This window comes from Prunus dulcis, chromosome 7 (assembly GCF_902201215.1).
Source record: "Prunus dulcis chromosome 7, ALMONDv2, whole genome shotgun sequence".
Classification (NCBI taxonomy): Eukaryota; Viridiplantae; Streptophyta; class Magnoliopsida; order Rosales; family Rosaceae; genus Prunus; species Prunus dulcis.
In genome coordinates, this window is record NC_047656.1 from 18,987,945 (window position 1) to 19,003,333 (window position 15,389).

The following is a 15,389-nucleotide window of genomic DNA, read 5'->3' on the forward strand; positions in this document are numbered from 1 at the left end:
TATCCATGAGAAAGTTGGGTGCGATTCCCTTACAATATAAGTGCACCCTCTTTCTGCTTGCTGACTTTGGTAATATTATAAAGCCGCTCAACCAATATATCCTTTCCCCATCTTATAAGATAGCTTGATGGATTACAATAGCTCAACTAATCAATCTACCAATTTTTTTTATTCACAAATTGACATTTGACGGTAACTTCCACCAACCAAATTACACTTTATTCATTTTGGAGCTGGACTTGCTAATATTCTATGATATTTGGGGTTCTTTCGGGTTAGAATTGGAGTAGATAAGTCATTAAATTTAAGGTATATTAAAGAAAAAAATAAAAGTAAAGGTAAATGATTTTTTCATTTTGGAGATTGGAGGAATAAATTATAAAGTGTTGAGTGTTGATATCCTATAATTTTATGGGGATTAAATGAGTAAAGTTTTGTTCATGAATAATCCATCTTCTACCTTCAACGTGTTACTTGATCAAAAAAATTTAATTTCTTCTTCTAACATGCTTCATAAGTAACCAATCCAAGGCACTAATCGTGGCCATGATGTATGAAATACTTGCATTTTTCACTCCAACAGAAACATAAAAGGAAAAGAAGAAGAAAAAGAACCAGATATTCAATCAACCAACACAAAATAATAGTAAACGAGTCACTGTTTTCCATTTGGTATTTCTCCTTTCAATCTTTGAATATGTACATGGATTCACATGAAGCAAAAGAAGCAAATCTAAGGTCAAAAATACAAAGAATCATTCTTTGGCTTTGGTGTATAATTTTGGCCTTGCCCTTGAAAATTTGAGTCCTTGACCCAAAAGCTCTATCACCAACCATGTTTCCCATAACCGCAGCTTTTCTTCCTCAGCTTTCACTTTGAACTCTTGGAAAACAGCACAAGCAATAAGACTGTGCCACGTTGACCAATCAATTTGGAAAATTCTTGGAGCTAGCTAGCTCTGGCTATTGGCTAATCTGATATGGAGTGGTCGTGCCAGCAGAGGAGCATCGAAACGCAGCGTCCGAGGATGTAGAACCGGGTTTTTTGGTGCTTCGCCATCATAAAGCACCGCTTTCGAAACCCCATTTTCCGGTGGATTTTCCGGCGGACTCGGCGTGTGACTTGGTTTTGGGGAAAATTAGAACTTGTCATGGAGAACTGGCGGCGGCGAAAATCGGGAGGCAGGAAAGACGAAACTACAGAGTTATTAGTGTTTGAACGAACACGGAATTATATGGTTGTGGTTTTGTTCTTTTATAGGCGATGGAGTTGTTGTGTGGACATATGCGGCGGTCCCCACCTCGTCAGCTTGATGTCATTTCATTGAAATCTAACTTTTGCCCAATTTTACATTATTGTCTATCTCCTATTAGGAGAAAAACTCTCATACAACAACGATAATATTTTTTATTATCACGGTCATTCATTGTGTTATTAGTCGAAGATAATAAAACAGTATTATTTTTATTATAAAATTTTATTTTATTTTGCTATTAGAGGCTTTGTGATTGCGTTTCAACAATATTGTCCCTTCCTCTTAATATCATTTGTATTCATATTCTCCTCATGTCATATATTCGAATTCCTGCATCTTAAGTGTATTTGAATTCTCATTTCCCCAAATACTGCATGTATAGAAAGAAAAAAAAAAACAACACTTAAAAAAACAAAGAAATACAAAATATGGCTATGCACACAACAACAATGATTAAATTGAACTGAAATTAATAGTTCAAGTTTGTAGTCTATTAAAAAATAAAATAAATCTCTACGACACAATAACATGTATTGTATAAGATTATATAATTGCGTTTGTTCGACATTTATTCTGGTGATAATTTAACAATTGAATTGAAGCTTTTGTAACCATATAAAATGTGAAGGGCATTTAAGTAAGTCAGCATGCAACGGAACAAGAGTCTGGTCAAAAAGATCTGAAGAAAGCGGAGAGAAGCCGTGTGGAAATACTAATTGGGCCATGTACAGCCCCCTCTACTGTAGCATATTACGACTACCCCTCGTGGCATTTTTGTCCGTATCTAATTTCTTATTGGTACAATGGTCCTTCTATCTATTTATCCACGTTTTTCTGTTTCTTTTTATGCCTCTAGACGTGAGAGGCCATCACGAAAGCGACATGTAGGTCGGCCAGACCCGGCATTGGGTATACGACATGTCGTGTTGTGATATTATATTACAGAGAACGTACCGCCGCCGACTTTATATGATTTGTCATAAACAAATAACAATAGCCTACAGCAAGTGGCAGCATTATCCTCTCCTGCTTTTATATGTAAATTGTAATTGAAAATGCAATTTAGAAAAACATACTGATTGGAGAACTAACCTGCCAACAAGAAATCAACCATGCAAATGAAGAAATTTACATTTTTTTTTTCTTTCAAAATTGTCATTTGATCTACTAACTATTTGAGAGAGTATGTTGTTGTATATCGTTGAACAGCGAAAATACATGACGTTTATGTTTTCTGGTGGTAATATTTGTCGAGGAGCTTCTCTGTGTACTCTCCAAAGGTAAGAGCACCATTTGGTGAAATCAACTGAAAGAGAAGACGATAGTTAAAAATGAAAGAAAGAGAAGAGAATAACGTGATGGTTGATGTGCATGCCTATGGTGGAGATGCATTACCTCTTTATGGATATGAATCTCCTCTGGAAAATTAAGCTTCTCATCCCTGCAAAAATGAATTATGCTCAACTACCATCAACCATTGCTTAAGATATAACATATGTGACCAGAGATGCACTTACCAGTCAGGTTGCATAAATAATGCAAATGTTGAACGATCAAGACTGCAAGCGTCCTCTCCCTTGGGTGCCTGTACAAACATCCAGTGAATGCTATTGGACATATGCCAAGGAAAACTTTGGTTTTTCGGGGAAGAGAAGAGGTAAATAAAAACAGGGGAGTTACTTGCACAAACTAGACATAAAGACTTATGTCTAGAGAACCCTGTTCTGAGCCAAGCTTAAGACAAAAAGTTTCAAACACATGGATCATAGTAGAGAAAGTACCCGGACACAATGAGGTGTCGCACAAAGATAACCTCTTGACAGAATTTCAGTGGTTTCGCCAATTTGGTATGCTATTGCATCTTCTCCAAAGACAACCTAATACATAAGCAATCATGGAAAATCATTATTGTCGACTGTATCCTCCATGACTAGAATTTTCAAGAATAAGAAGACATACTTTGACAATCTGATCTGTTCGCGTCCTGATATAAAGGCCAGCTCCACTATCAGGACATGGTATTTCAACAGCATCTCTCGTAAACATGGCACAGGTCAGTCCTACATATTAATTTGAAGCAGAAATTAAGCACATCGAAAGAGTCCCGACTAGATAATTGTAAGGAAATTATATGCACTTTGTACTATTAATCTATATGTTATTGCATGACAGCATGAACACATCCAAACTTAATGTTCATGTTATACAAAGAATTGATTTGATGGGTTACAACATATTGCGCATGCATAACATGTTGAGCAATAAGCAGTGTCACGAATTAATTAATATAATAACATGAGAAAAAATAAACCTGTAAGTGAACCATGGTCTGTATGCCATCCACACCAAGAAGACATGTCTTTATTATCTTCAGGAGAATTACTGCAAGTCGTAATTCACTTGTTAATATATTACCTCTGGGAGCCAAAAGATTGCATACCTCAGTACTATTTATTCTTTTAAACCTCGGTAACCATCTAATGCCATTCTTAACCTCCTTCCCTGATCATCTTGCCCATATTAAAACTGTTAATGTAATTCCTTTATATTAACTAACATGAGCATCATCTTATGCTGTTCCACTTTAAGGGAATCTTGGTTTTAAGACTTCATAAAAGAATGCCACATTTCCTTCTTCTTAAATTTCAACATAGCAAAATGAATGATCCAAATATTACCAAACCTGAGAGACAAAGAATTTTCAAAAAGAACTTAAACTTCACTACAAACCGACGCATTATCAGCTATGGGTGAATTGTGATGAGGACAGAAAAAATAATTACCTCTCTTTTGTGGAGAAGTAATAAAGTAGACGCCCTTTATGACACCGAGAACGAAAAAGTATTTGTTCAAGGCCTTCATCCTCACTCATTTTGATTGCTTTTGACACTGTTCAAGCACTCATCAAAATTTGTAAGAGTCATCCTAACAATTCCCTGAAAATCAATAACAGCAACGAGGTAGCAAAAAGACTATGGCATTTTGTTTGGCCAGGGTTGTAGAAAAGGTCAATATCATTTAGCTGTGAGGTGTCGATCATTCTTTATCCCTTCTACACCAGAGACGATAAATTTAAGGTTCTTTTATGCAATCATGTAAAAGGCTCAGAAATCTTGACTTAACCCTTTTCCAATATCATAGATTGTGTCATCTCAATTTCTTAAATCCTTAGGCCTTATGAATACTCATATTATGATACTTGTTTTCTGGCCGGGGAAAAAAATATTCATGCATGATAAATGTTACAACTCAAGTATAAAATGAGACCTGAAAAACAACATAGTTATGTTCTCTTGGAGTAAAAACCATAACAATATAAGACTTTACCATATCTGTCACAGTGAAATGCCACCATAAGCCCAACTCCAAGGATCAGCTTCCCAAGAGCTTTGAAGGCTACAAATCAAAAGGTCATATTCAGTGATAATAAAGCTAAACAATACATTATATAATTTAAAAAGTGAAAAGGCATAGAATTAAGGACATTGCAGAACTTTCTTTACGAGCTATAATAACTCAGTTTGTTGTTGCATAAAGTAGACACAGTAATGAAATATAAATCACCAGTGGTTACTCGGTCACAACAGAGCTTTCAAAAAATACTTGCATGGCCATGGAACATCTATGAAACATAGAGCTAAGCAATCAGGCAAGCATCAGAAAGTCAACCACCATTAGGAGAAAAATTAAAGAATAACCACTTGTGGCCAAGAAAATCACATAAATTCAAGGGAAACATACCAACTTCAAGTTCTGGCAATTCACTATTAGGCCATATATTTGATCCACAGTATGATGGATACCTGGATACAGATCACAAGCAAAAATCTGAGAATACAAAGCACAATGTTCTGTCTGCGCAAATCTGTAATTTCTCAAATGTGTTCAATACTGCTAAACATGTTACAGCATATAGAAAATTTGTCCTGGCCAATTTTATGCAAATACAACCTTATAGGGAATGTATGTTAGTTATTCGTAACCATAAAAAAAAAGTCTAGCCAAACTTTTGTGATCTGAGCCATATACTGTGACCTCATACAAAATAAAATGTCATACATAATCAGATTATGATTTTTATTCTCCTAGAGACTGTTACCTTTGAAGTAGATATTCATCTGTTGTAGGCCTATCTAACATTGGATTTGCATAAAAAGAGCCTTTTAACGTATCTGCGAAACCAAAACATAAACTAAAAAGAATTAATAACAATCATGTGACTATGCATGATTGTAATTTTTTCTTAGAGTTTGCAACAAGAAAAAAAAAAGGGAGGGTGATACCTGGCTTTCCAGATTCCAGCTTCTCTTTTCCATGACTCCATCCAAAATTGTACCTACATGTGGAAGGCGGGTAAAAAGAAGATAAGTCATACATCTACTGAGAATGATGAATTAGAGTTCTCATCAGATGAATACAAGAAGTACAAACAGATTCCCAAGAGAAGCACTAAAGCTAGGTAAATAAATTTAAGAGTTGAGTCTTGTAGGGGATATTTTTAGAAACTCGCTATTAAATAAAGAATAGATTGATGTTTGTGTTTATACAGAAAATCTCTCAATGGCTTAACAGACATCAAATCATAAGGATGGAACAAAAATGCCTTACCTACTATCAGGATCTTCGAGTTCCTTCTTCACCTCTTCCGGCAGATTGGCTAATCTAATTAAAAACAAATAAAAATTCCCATGAGCAGGGCTATATCAAACTATCTTCCTATATTCATAAGAATTTCTGATAAAATGAACATGCAAATCCTATGTAGAAGGTTGTACCTAGGTGACAGGTGTAGAAGATTTCGGCGCAAGGAAGAATATTCCGGAACCTGCAATTGGAAACTCAAGGAAACAATCACAAAGACACTAGAAAGCAAGTACTTATCAGTTCAATACAATATGATTATACAGCATAATTACTAATCAGGTTTAGCATGTAATAGAAAGCATAATCACTAATTAACAAAGGAAAGTAAGACTATCCAAAAGGACAGAATCTAAAGAGAATAAAAGGAAAATAGAGACGACCAATTTAAAGGCGTAAAGTAACCATACATCGGTGATTGATAAGATTCCTAACCCATTAGGTCCAAAGCCTTCTTCAATCTTCAATGACAAGTCCGTGTTCTTGTCCTGCCTCAATCAATCAATCCATCAACCAAAAAAGACGTAAATCAGAAAATCAAATTCTTGACATGCGCGATATCCACGAGTTTAGCAGAGCAAAACATAGCAATTAAAGAAAACTAAGAATAAAACAAATAGGACTCTGTTTGGATGCTAAGAAAATAAGAACTAATTCGGTGCGGTTGATGATTACAACAAAAAAGTGAACAGAGATTATATTACACTAATTTCGCTGAATTATGATGAGTTTCTAAGCAACCAAGCATCAAATAAAGCTAATCAATCCGAACTCTTCTGTTCAATTTTCTCGGTAACCAAACAAACAAAATTGAGTGAGAGAGAAGGTTACTTTGAGCTCCGAGTACGATATGGTGACTGGCGTGACGGTGGGGACGGTATTCTCGGAGGAAGAATACATACTTTGTTATATTAAGGAAGAACGCATACTTTGTTATACTTTGGTACTCTCGGACGGTATTCTCGGTGCAATAATGCCAAAAGGGAAACTGTTACAAGGTATTTCTGAATAAGGAGGAACACGAAGCCCACAAACCCACTTGGGAAAATAGTCAGTCTGTAGTGAGGGCCTCGCCCCGTTGTTGGGATCAACTACAAAGTTTGAGGAGCGGCGACTGTTCCTAACTGTTAAAAAAATTCTTTACTGAACTGCCCAATTGTCTTTTTTATTATATAAATATTTATAAATAGAACTCCTCTTTTTGTTCCCAAAATTATAGAAGCTATGTGACAAATTGTGAAAAGAGCCGCAAAAATTAATCACACAAATGGGTCTTTTTTATTTATTTATGAGACGGCAGTACAAAATACATAAAAAGCGTCCAAGTGGAAAATGGTTTATTGACTTACTTTCCACTCAATGGCATCCAACAAGACAACCCGTCGGTCTAATGTTACTGCTGAAGCTATGATAGGAATTTTTTCTACAAATTTTATTTTGCTTTGGGTAACACAAGATGAAGATAGGTCGTTTTCACATGCCAGTCAGTCACACACTCAACTCCCCAACGTTTGGGCTCAATGGTTCGAACAGAGCTTCCACTTCACTCTCATTAACCTCCTCTAACTTTGACGGGTTCCACTTCGGATTCTGCATGCACAATAAACACAAACCAATATTACAAATTCGTTTGATGGTCTAAAAACAAAAGGCAAGGAGCAATTTTACAAAAGCATAAAGATTGTAACGATGGATTTATATTGCAACTTCCAGTTTCAATGAGCATATTAACTAACCTGGTCCTTGTCCACCAAAACTGCCCGCACACCTTCGGCAAAGTCATTCCTCAAAGACGATCTTAAGGCGATGCGATATTCAGTTTTCATCACACCAGTTAACTGGATTTGGACAAGTACAGAATGAGTACACGTTAATTTTCGGAACAGGCGAGCTACTAGAAAACAAAACCTATCAAAAGGAATGCAACCACATGATGAAAGAAACGAAAAAGGTAGAAACTCCAGACTCACTGTGGATAATTGATTGTCATTTTTCCCCAGTGCAGATGCGACTCTGGAGAAATACTTTTGTGTCAAGTAAAGTGAAAAGGGAGCACCCTTTCCAAGACCTTGAAGAGCTTCATTAGCCCACTCCACCACTGCAACACAACAATGAATCACCAACAACAACAAAACAAAAAGGCAAACCACCATAACTGACAGTGACACCCAAACCTCTCTAATAGATAAGGATGATAGATTTCATTTCATTATCAATAAATACATTCACAAACTTACCAGTAGCATCTGAACTATGTTGATGCTTTTTAAGTTCATCAATTGTCTCAAGAACTGACTTATTTGCACCAAATGCTGAAGTTATTTGAGGCAAAAGCAACCTTAATTGGGCTTCAGAATCAGGGTTGCCACTGAATTTCCCCAAAGTTGTTTCAATATCCTGATGTGGATCTTGGGAACTGCATCAACAATGGAGTTGCTTTTATATCAAAAAGCCATTTTCCAATGTGATGATGCCAACCAACTTTAACCCCATGTGCGCATAAAAATATGAAGAAAATAAAATTAAAAAAAGAATGTGGAAAGAAAATCAGAAACATACAAGTTGGTTGACAAAAGAGCCTCCTTTAGTAAACCTAAGTTTTGAGATGGCACAAAATGTGTCCCGAGGCCTACATATAGTGCATCCGATGGTGTTGAAATCCTTTTCCCAGTCAGTCCAAGATAAACACCTAGAAACATAAAACACTGTTAAACAACCATAGAACAAAGAATTGATTTATGAAGCAAACGGAGAAATCTTATACACCATTCTCCTTATTAATGAACTACTTTACTTAAATTTTGTAGTTTCTCCATACTTTCTGGTTGTAGTACCTATATGACTACTTTCTATAGTCCGTCAAAGCTGGAAAAACAGCTTACACCATTTTAAGGGAAAAAACTGCACGAGGATAAGAAAAGCATACCAACAGATCCTCCTCCTGGACTCTTAGCCGCTATATGTGAAAACCCAACATCTGGGAACAAACCAATTCCATTTTCAGGCATAGCAAGAAGAGTCCTCTGAAATGCATCCATACAAGAGAATTTAAATACTTGAAATTCAGAAAGCCATTGCAAACAATTGACAAAATTGACAATATCTGTCTGACAAGGTAATTAACCTCTGTAATGATCCGGTAGCGACCATGACCTGATAGGCCAATTCCAAATCCCATTGTAATGCCATCCATGAAACTTACATAGGGCTTCTTGTACTCAGAGATTTTGCATATCAGAGAATACTCAGCAGTGAATACCTGCAAAATGTGCAGCCCAAATATCATATCAGTAACCTCTCATTCTTAAGAATACTACAAATGGTAGCTCAAAAAATAAATGCATGCTTTCCAACTAATACAAATGATATTACCCAAGTTCAAGTGCAACCAAAACCAAAACCAACAAAATGACCAGATGTTGTAACTTCTCGAGAATGTCAAATATGAAATTCCCAAAGAACAAAATTGTGTATTGAGAATTAACTACCAAACAAATACATGCAGAATGCACAATCTTAGCTGCAATTTATGACATTCATACAATATTGAATCACCAAACCAATTAAAAAAACACAAAGCAGAACTCATATAAGTGAAATTCACTTTAAAAGGTTTAGATCTATCTCAACATCTTAAATGTATTTGGTAAGAAAAATACTTAGGAGCACGTCCTAAAACCTACTAAATGTCGAAGATTTAGACCAAAACATGATAATAGTACAGACTTTTGTTTTTAATACGAACAGTGACTAAATTAATAAGAGTTAAATAAGTTTACATCGAGATATACACCATTATGATGCTAATGCAGGAGTGTTGTTGTAAAAAGCACTTTGCTTGTATTAGGTCTTAAGTCATCAATGGTTTTCAAGGGTCAATGGTATTGCTAGTTGTAAATTCTACCTTCTTTGAAAATCACCAGAATTGCATATAAGATGGTAAGAGAAGACAGTCATCTTATATTATCTGGATTTTAGCAAAATGTATAAGGTTATAAGCCTGTTACTATCTATAGTTAAAAGGACACTCAACAAGACCTCAATCATATCCGGGAGTTGGTTTTTGGTTGTGATCTGCTTCACATCACCCCCTGCAGGTAAACTAAAATCTGGGTTATCAATCAGACAAGAAGCCAACTTAAGGGACGCCTTATGTTGTACAAAAATGCAAGATAAAAAGGAATGAAAGGAAACAATAAACAACATGAAATGAAACAGCTAGAATGACCAAGACCAACAACCTAACAAGAACCTAAACAAGAAACAATTCTAGATCAAAGCAAGCGTAATGTAGAAACCTTCGGCACAAGAGGTGTGTTTTTGTCCTTTTGGATTTCAGCAACAACCCCTTTAATATCCATTCCTGCATTTACCATGATTGGTCACTCTCATAACCTAAGACTCAAAAACAAAAATAACCGTCTAAAGAGCTAAACAGACATCTCTAGGAAAACTTATTTAGCGACAGAGAATATTTTTTTAAATTTTATTACACGCCAAAACCGAAGTGTAAAATGGGCAAGAAAAAACTTCTCAAAAACGGAAACTCTATATCTTCTCTATGTTACCCGCACAAAACGCACGAGCTGAGCTGCTATCAACCAAAACGCACTTCACATTTGGGTCTGATTCCCATTCATCCAGATAACTTTTGTATTTAACATCCATATCTGCATTTTGAAACAGGTTCCACTTAAAAATATACACAAAATTCTTTGTAAAGCTAACTACTTTGAAATATCTACCAGACATGACAGTTTATCGCAAATGAACAAACGATCTTTACATGTAATGTAATAACACGGAATTATTGTTACTAATAAGATGCAATAAAATTCAAGCTTGAAAAAAACAGCTCCAATTTTCCAAATGCAAAAGCTTTTACACCTATATACCTATGTTCATGGCGTTGAGAGCTCTGGGGCGATCGAGGGTGATGACAGCGACGCCGTTTGGGTGAACGCTACCCTTGACGAACTCATCGGCCCTGGCCATGATCGCGAATGTTCGGAGAAGGAGAGGGGATTTGGAGGCTTTGCACAGAGAGAGCTTCGAATTTGAGTTGAGGAAGAAGAAAGCGGACGATTTGCTCAGAGTTTGGGTAGCTCCGAATAAGCTTCGCATACTTCGGTTTTTATCTGGAGTGGGAGAGTCGGAGAGTGGGACTACATTGAGAGGGAGATATTTTGGTGCTTCTTGACCGAATTACCCTTGATGTTTTCGGTTAAATTACCGGGAAAGAACTGCCTCGCTGCCAGTGTCCCGGAAGGAAAAGTTCTGACAGTGTGGTGGCGGGCAGTGATTGGACTTTGCTTTGTGGCGGGAGGGTGTTAATGGTAATTCAGGTTATAACCAAAATGTATGGCCCATCATTGGGCCAGCCCATTGATCGTACATGGGCTTAGTAGCCTAATTTTTAAAACAGCAAGCCCAACCTTGATTTCCGTTTCCATTTCATCTAGCTATTGTGCATTGTTTAAGAAAGAGAGTTGCTAAATACACCCAAAGATTTACTTACTACATCCAGCCTCCAATCTGGAATCTTACAAAAATAATAAAATTTGGAGTTTTGGTTGGGAAGCTCAAGGGCAAGTTGAAAATCTTGGTTACTTTTTGGATACAATGTTCAAATTCTTGAATGCATGGGCCCACTCTGAGAAATATTAGAACTAGCCTAAAATCCTGGTTGGTGGCCACTTTGGATTTTTTGATGTTCATGTGTTCTTTGGAGGTTGCCTCCTCATTTACCAAAAAAAGGAAAAAAGATGTCACTTTGTTGCTTATTAGCAAATAAAAACTCCAATCCAAACTAATATATACTACACATAACCAAACACAATATTGTACATGTCAAACATGGAATGGTATGAAGCACAAATGATATTAGGGAAGAGGCGAAGAAAACATCGGATTTTCAGTGTAAAAGTGAATACTCTTATCTACTTGAGTAATTAACCGATTGCCACAGATACCCATGTCTTGTCGCTTCCACCATATAATTATTCTAGCTATATAGCTCCTAATTAAGCTCCTAATTAAACAAAGGGCAAACTAAAAACTAACTAATTAATTCACCCCAACGATATCTGGATCTTGATGATCAAATTTAAGGCCCAAGACTTTTCCCAGCACATCAAGAAGCTCAAGGTGGGCAGTCAACTGTGGGAAATGGCCATTGGTGTTTATAATCTCCACAGTGGACTTTCCCTTGATTTTCTTCTGCATGTAGAAGGCGACCGAGTTTGGAGCAACAATGTCAGAGGAGGTGTTGATGATGGTGCATGGAGTTGAAACCTGGTCAAGAACGTCTCTCTGGTCGCTGTAAAAGACGGTTTTGGCCAAGGCCAGCGCAACTTCAGGCCTCATTCTGCGCAGGCACTTGACAAACTTGTCGACAGAGAGAGGGTCATTTGCGTCCACAGCAAGGGAAGCGAAGTAGGCAGCCCAGTTGTGATAGTTGGATTCTATGGCTGAGATGATTTGTGTAATATCTGACATCTCCAACCCACCTTCATAGTCTTCTGTATTTATGTACCTACATAAATATATTTATATTTATGCATTAATGGCATGAACAGAAATATTGTAACAAAAATAGCTAACAGACGTGGGCCATGACAGTGAGTTCCCCCTTTGTATCCAAGTTCGAGTTCCCGCTATATTAGATTAACATAAAACAGTTTAGACTATCGCTTCTATCAAAAAAGCTAGAAGAGGACAATTCTCATATAATTTATAGCTGAAATTAATCTGTGGCCACAAATATATAGCTTATATCAGGTGTCTAACCAGAAAAGAAAAGTAGAAGACACCAAAAATGAAAATTAAGGAGAAAATTAGAAATCAGGTAAATAAATTACAAAACAAAATATGGAAGGCTTGAGAGAGAAAGAGTACCTAGGAGAAGCTCCAATGAGGATGAGGGTCTTGAAGAGGTCAGGTCTGTTAATGGAAGCAATGCATCCAATCATACCAGACATGGAGTGGCCAACAAAGACAGTGGATTTCAAGTTGAGCTCATCCAAGAGGGCAATTAAATCATTTGCAAAAGCATCATAGGAAGAATATTTGCTAGGATCAAAGAGGTCCTTGTTGTTAACAGCACCTGAGAAAGGCCAGTCAAAAACAACAACTCGGTAATGCTCAGCCAAGTAGGGGACGATTTTGTCCCACACAGACTGGTCTCCTCCATACCCATGAGCTAGAACTATGGTTTCTTCACTTCCTGATGAGCCCATAATTTTTGTGTTTATGGCTGATGAAAGGCTCTTTTCTAGCACCATTTTTTTCTGGTTTTTTTTATGCAGTCCAACAAGAATGATCAAGAGACAGAAAGACCGAGAGAGAGAGAGAGAGAGAGAGAGAGAGAGGCAGGGAGTGAGTTGTTGACTTAGGATGATGAGAGAGCTAGAAGAATTGGGTTTGGTATTGTTTGCTCATTTGTGTTGGCCCTGGCTAGCCTCCATTTTATAGGACCACAGGAATGGATTATTGGGCAAATAAAGAGAAATAGGAAGACTTAGTGCCATTAATGATTGAGATTATATTGCTTGGTGGTGCTTGTTAATTAGTATCTTCTAATTTGTGGTAAAAAATTAAAAATAAAAATTATGTAGTTTATGTGGTTGGAGTATCAGATGTTTATATAATATATACATATAACTCTAACCTCTTGAAAAGAGAAAGTTTCAAAAAGTAAAGAACATGCGATGATGAATTTATGGTGGTCGTTGGGATCATTAGTGACCTTGACTTTTTGTTTCTGTAGACTGCCTCCACCAGATAGAAAGAAAGAAAGAGAGAAAGATCAGAATCCTGTGTGCTGAATCTTATTTTCTGCACGTTGTTAATGGCAGGCACCCTTTAAATCAATACATCAATTCTAATTAATTTTTACCACTTCCACTGCTAAGGCTAAGGCTGATCAATTCTCTCTGTATCTGACAATAAGACTTGAATCAGTTCGGGGGTGAAAATTATGCAAACCCTAGACTCAGTTTAGTTTAATCTCTCATGATTTGCAATGAGCCAGAGCCACAGAAATTTGTTTAGCTGGTTTTGTTTAATGATGAAATATCATGCTGCTGGTTTTATAAGAGAGAGGGAGAAAAGGATCTGCATAAGGTTTTGTGGGATCAATATGGAGCAAGCGTGACCACAAGAAGAGAAGAAGATGGCAACTTTACTGGAAGAGTCTGTCTGGTACTGGCCAGTGGGGATTTCATATTTAAGAACATGGTTCTTCAGACCCAAAAGGACCCCTTTGTCTTTTTATGCTGATTGTGTTGTGACATAAGAAAAGCTTTGAGATAAGTCCAAGGCCAACCTTTTTCTCCCATTAAAGCTTTGCATGGCCCACCACCATGTTCTTTCTATTCATCATTTCAATTTTTAAACCAGATGCAGGAACCTGTATCATCAAAATCCAGACCTGTTATTTTCATATTTGATGTTTTTGCCATTTGGGTTGCCAATGGATGGATAGTTCCATCCAACTAAATTAATTTCTTGATCAATTCCAGTTAAAATTTTCCATTACCATAAAATAATCTGTCATGTCAAACATGACATGATTAAGAAAAACTTATTTACGCCATAAAAGGAAAAAGAAAAATCGATCAAAACTACGGTAAACTTGGGAGTTTTGCCTAGTATGAAACCTCTCTTCAGCTTATTAGGAAAGGAATTTAGAGATCATGCAATTGTGGCTACAATATGAATGATGTGATGGTAGATCTAAAAGTAGCCACTAACTAGTGGAAAAGACTGAAGAGTGGTCATCAACTTTCTATAGTAAATTAAAACCAACCTTCTCGTTCTCAAGGACAGAGATAAAAGACTTTTGGAAGATTATATTCAGATCCTCGCGATGGATTTTGTACTCTTTTTGAACAGATTTTGGGAGGGAAGATTCTCTTGTCAAAGTGTGTAGTAAAAAGGAAGAAAATAAGAAAAACAAAAGAAAAGCACAAAACAGAAAGCGAAAAGACCTCATCAATTTGCTAAAACAGTAATTTACATGGATAATATATGTACTTGTCTTTCACAAGTTTAGGTGGAGATATTTGGTTGTGTCAATTATTAGAATGTCTCATTTCATATGCTCTCTCTCTCTCTCTCTCTCTCTCTCTCTCTCTCTCTGAAACTAAACCCAAGTTCAACTAGAAATAAAAATCCATGTTGTGACAACAGACAAGACATTAATTGAACGCTATCTTGTTTGGATGGAAGAAAGAAATATAGTTCAAGATCATATCCTGGAATCCTGGGATTCTATATGATCAGAAAAAGCATCCTCAAGAAAAGAAGGGATTGAGGCAGTGGCAAGTTGGCAACTGGCAAGCAAAGATTTTGTCTTTTCTCTTATGCTCCAGTCACTTTTGGCTGAAAGTAACCTTTTTGAACAGTTCTTCAATTGTTGGAGTGTTTGTGTTCATATTTCTATTCTTGGCATTTATGATGACATATATTATTGGCAATTTGATTTGCAGG

The 15,389-nt window shown here is 36.6% G+C and overlaps 4 protein-coding genes across 10 annotated transcripts; all 4 read right to left on the reverse strand.

The window, feature by feature from the left end:
- Nucleotides 1–641: 641 nt before the first annotated feature.
- LOC117633780 lies at nucleotides 642–1,236 on the reverse strand. The gene has a single exon (XM_034367548.1). The coding sequence runs from the start codon at nucleotides 1,151–1,153 to the stop codon at nucleotides 971–973; it is 183 nt and encodes a 60-aa protein (XP_034223439.1). The 5' UTR covers nucleotides 1,154–1,236; the 3' UTR covers nucleotides 642–970.
- A 1,019-nt stretch (nucleotides 1,237–2,255) lies between these two features.
- On the reverse strand, nucleotides 2,256–6,965 carry LOC117633778. 5 transcript variants are annotated; one of them, XM_034367542.1, is made up of 15 exons: nucleotides 6,729–6,961; nucleotides 6,308–6,385; nucleotides 6,032–6,081; nucleotides 5,865–5,918; nucleotides 5,540–5,592; nucleotides 5,356–5,428; nucleotides 4,998–5,059; nucleotides 4,584–4,652; nucleotides 4,040–4,145; nucleotides 3,568–3,638; nucleotides 3,216–3,316; nucleotides 3,038–3,133; nucleotides 2,774–2,841; nucleotides 2,652–2,697; nucleotides 2,256–2,562 (listed from the first exon to the last, which is right to left on the reverse strand). In XM_034367542.1, exons 1-15 carry the CDS (start codon nucleotides 6,795–6,797, stop codon nucleotides 2,482–2,484), a joined length of 1,077 nt encoding a protein of 358 aa, XP_034223433.1. In that variant the 5' UTR covers nucleotides 6,798–6,961; the 3' UTR covers nucleotides 2,256–2,481. The 5 variants fall into 5 exon arrangements, with proteins under 5 accessions (XP_034223433.1, XP_034223434.1, XP_034223436.1 ...); XM_034367543.1 differs by having other exon boundaries at nucleotides 5,865–5,913; nucleotides 6,729–6,767; XM_034367545.1 differs by lacking the exon at nucleotides 6,729–6,961 and adding an exon at nucleotides 6,602–6,712 and having other exon boundaries at nucleotides 5,865–5,913.
- Nucleotides 6,966–7,152: 187 nt separating this feature from the next.
- LOC117635582 (3-hydroxyisobutyryl-CoA hydrolase-like protein 3, mitochondrial) lies at nucleotides 7,153–11,175 on the reverse strand. 3 transcript variants are annotated; one of them, XM_034369890.1, is made up of 11 exons: nucleotides 10,793–11,169; nucleotides 10,466–10,567; nucleotides 10,214–10,260; nucleotides 9,936–9,986; nucleotides 9,022–9,156; nucleotides 8,824–8,920; nucleotides 8,457–8,586; nucleotides 8,135–8,313; nucleotides 7,868–7,995; nucleotides 7,634–7,735; nucleotides 7,153–7,487 (listed from the first exon to the last, which is right to left on the reverse strand). In XM_034369890.1, exons 1-11 carry the CDS (start codon nucleotides 11,019–11,021, stop codon nucleotides 7,386–7,388), a joined length of 1,302 nt encoding a protein of 433 aa, XP_034225781.1. In that variant the 5' UTR covers nucleotides 11,022–11,169; the 3' UTR covers nucleotides 7,153–7,385. The 3 variants fall into 3 exon arrangements, with proteins under 3 accessions (XP_034225781.1, XP_034225779.1, XP_034225780.1); XM_034369888.1 differs by lacking the exon at nucleotides 9,936–9,986 and having other exon boundaries at nucleotides 10,196–10,260; nucleotides 10,793–11,175; XM_034369889.1 differs by lacking the exon at nucleotides 10,214–10,260 and having other exon boundaries at nucleotides 9,936–9,988; nucleotides 10,793–11,170.
- Nucleotides 11,176–11,703: 528 nt separating this feature from the next.
- Nucleotides 11,704–13,335, reverse strand: LOC117634822 (strigolactone esterase D14). The gene is made up of 2 exons (XM_034369067.1): nucleotides 12,795–13,335; nucleotides 11,704–12,432 (listed from the first exon to the last, which is right to left on the reverse strand). Exons 1-2 carry the CDS (start codon nucleotides 13,178–13,180, stop codon nucleotides 11,964–11,966), a joined length of 855 nt encoding a protein of 284 aa, XP_034224958.1. The 5' UTR covers nucleotides 13,181–13,335; the 3' UTR covers nucleotides 11,704–11,963.
- Between the last annotated feature and the right edge of the window lie 2,054 nt (nucleotides 13,336–15,389).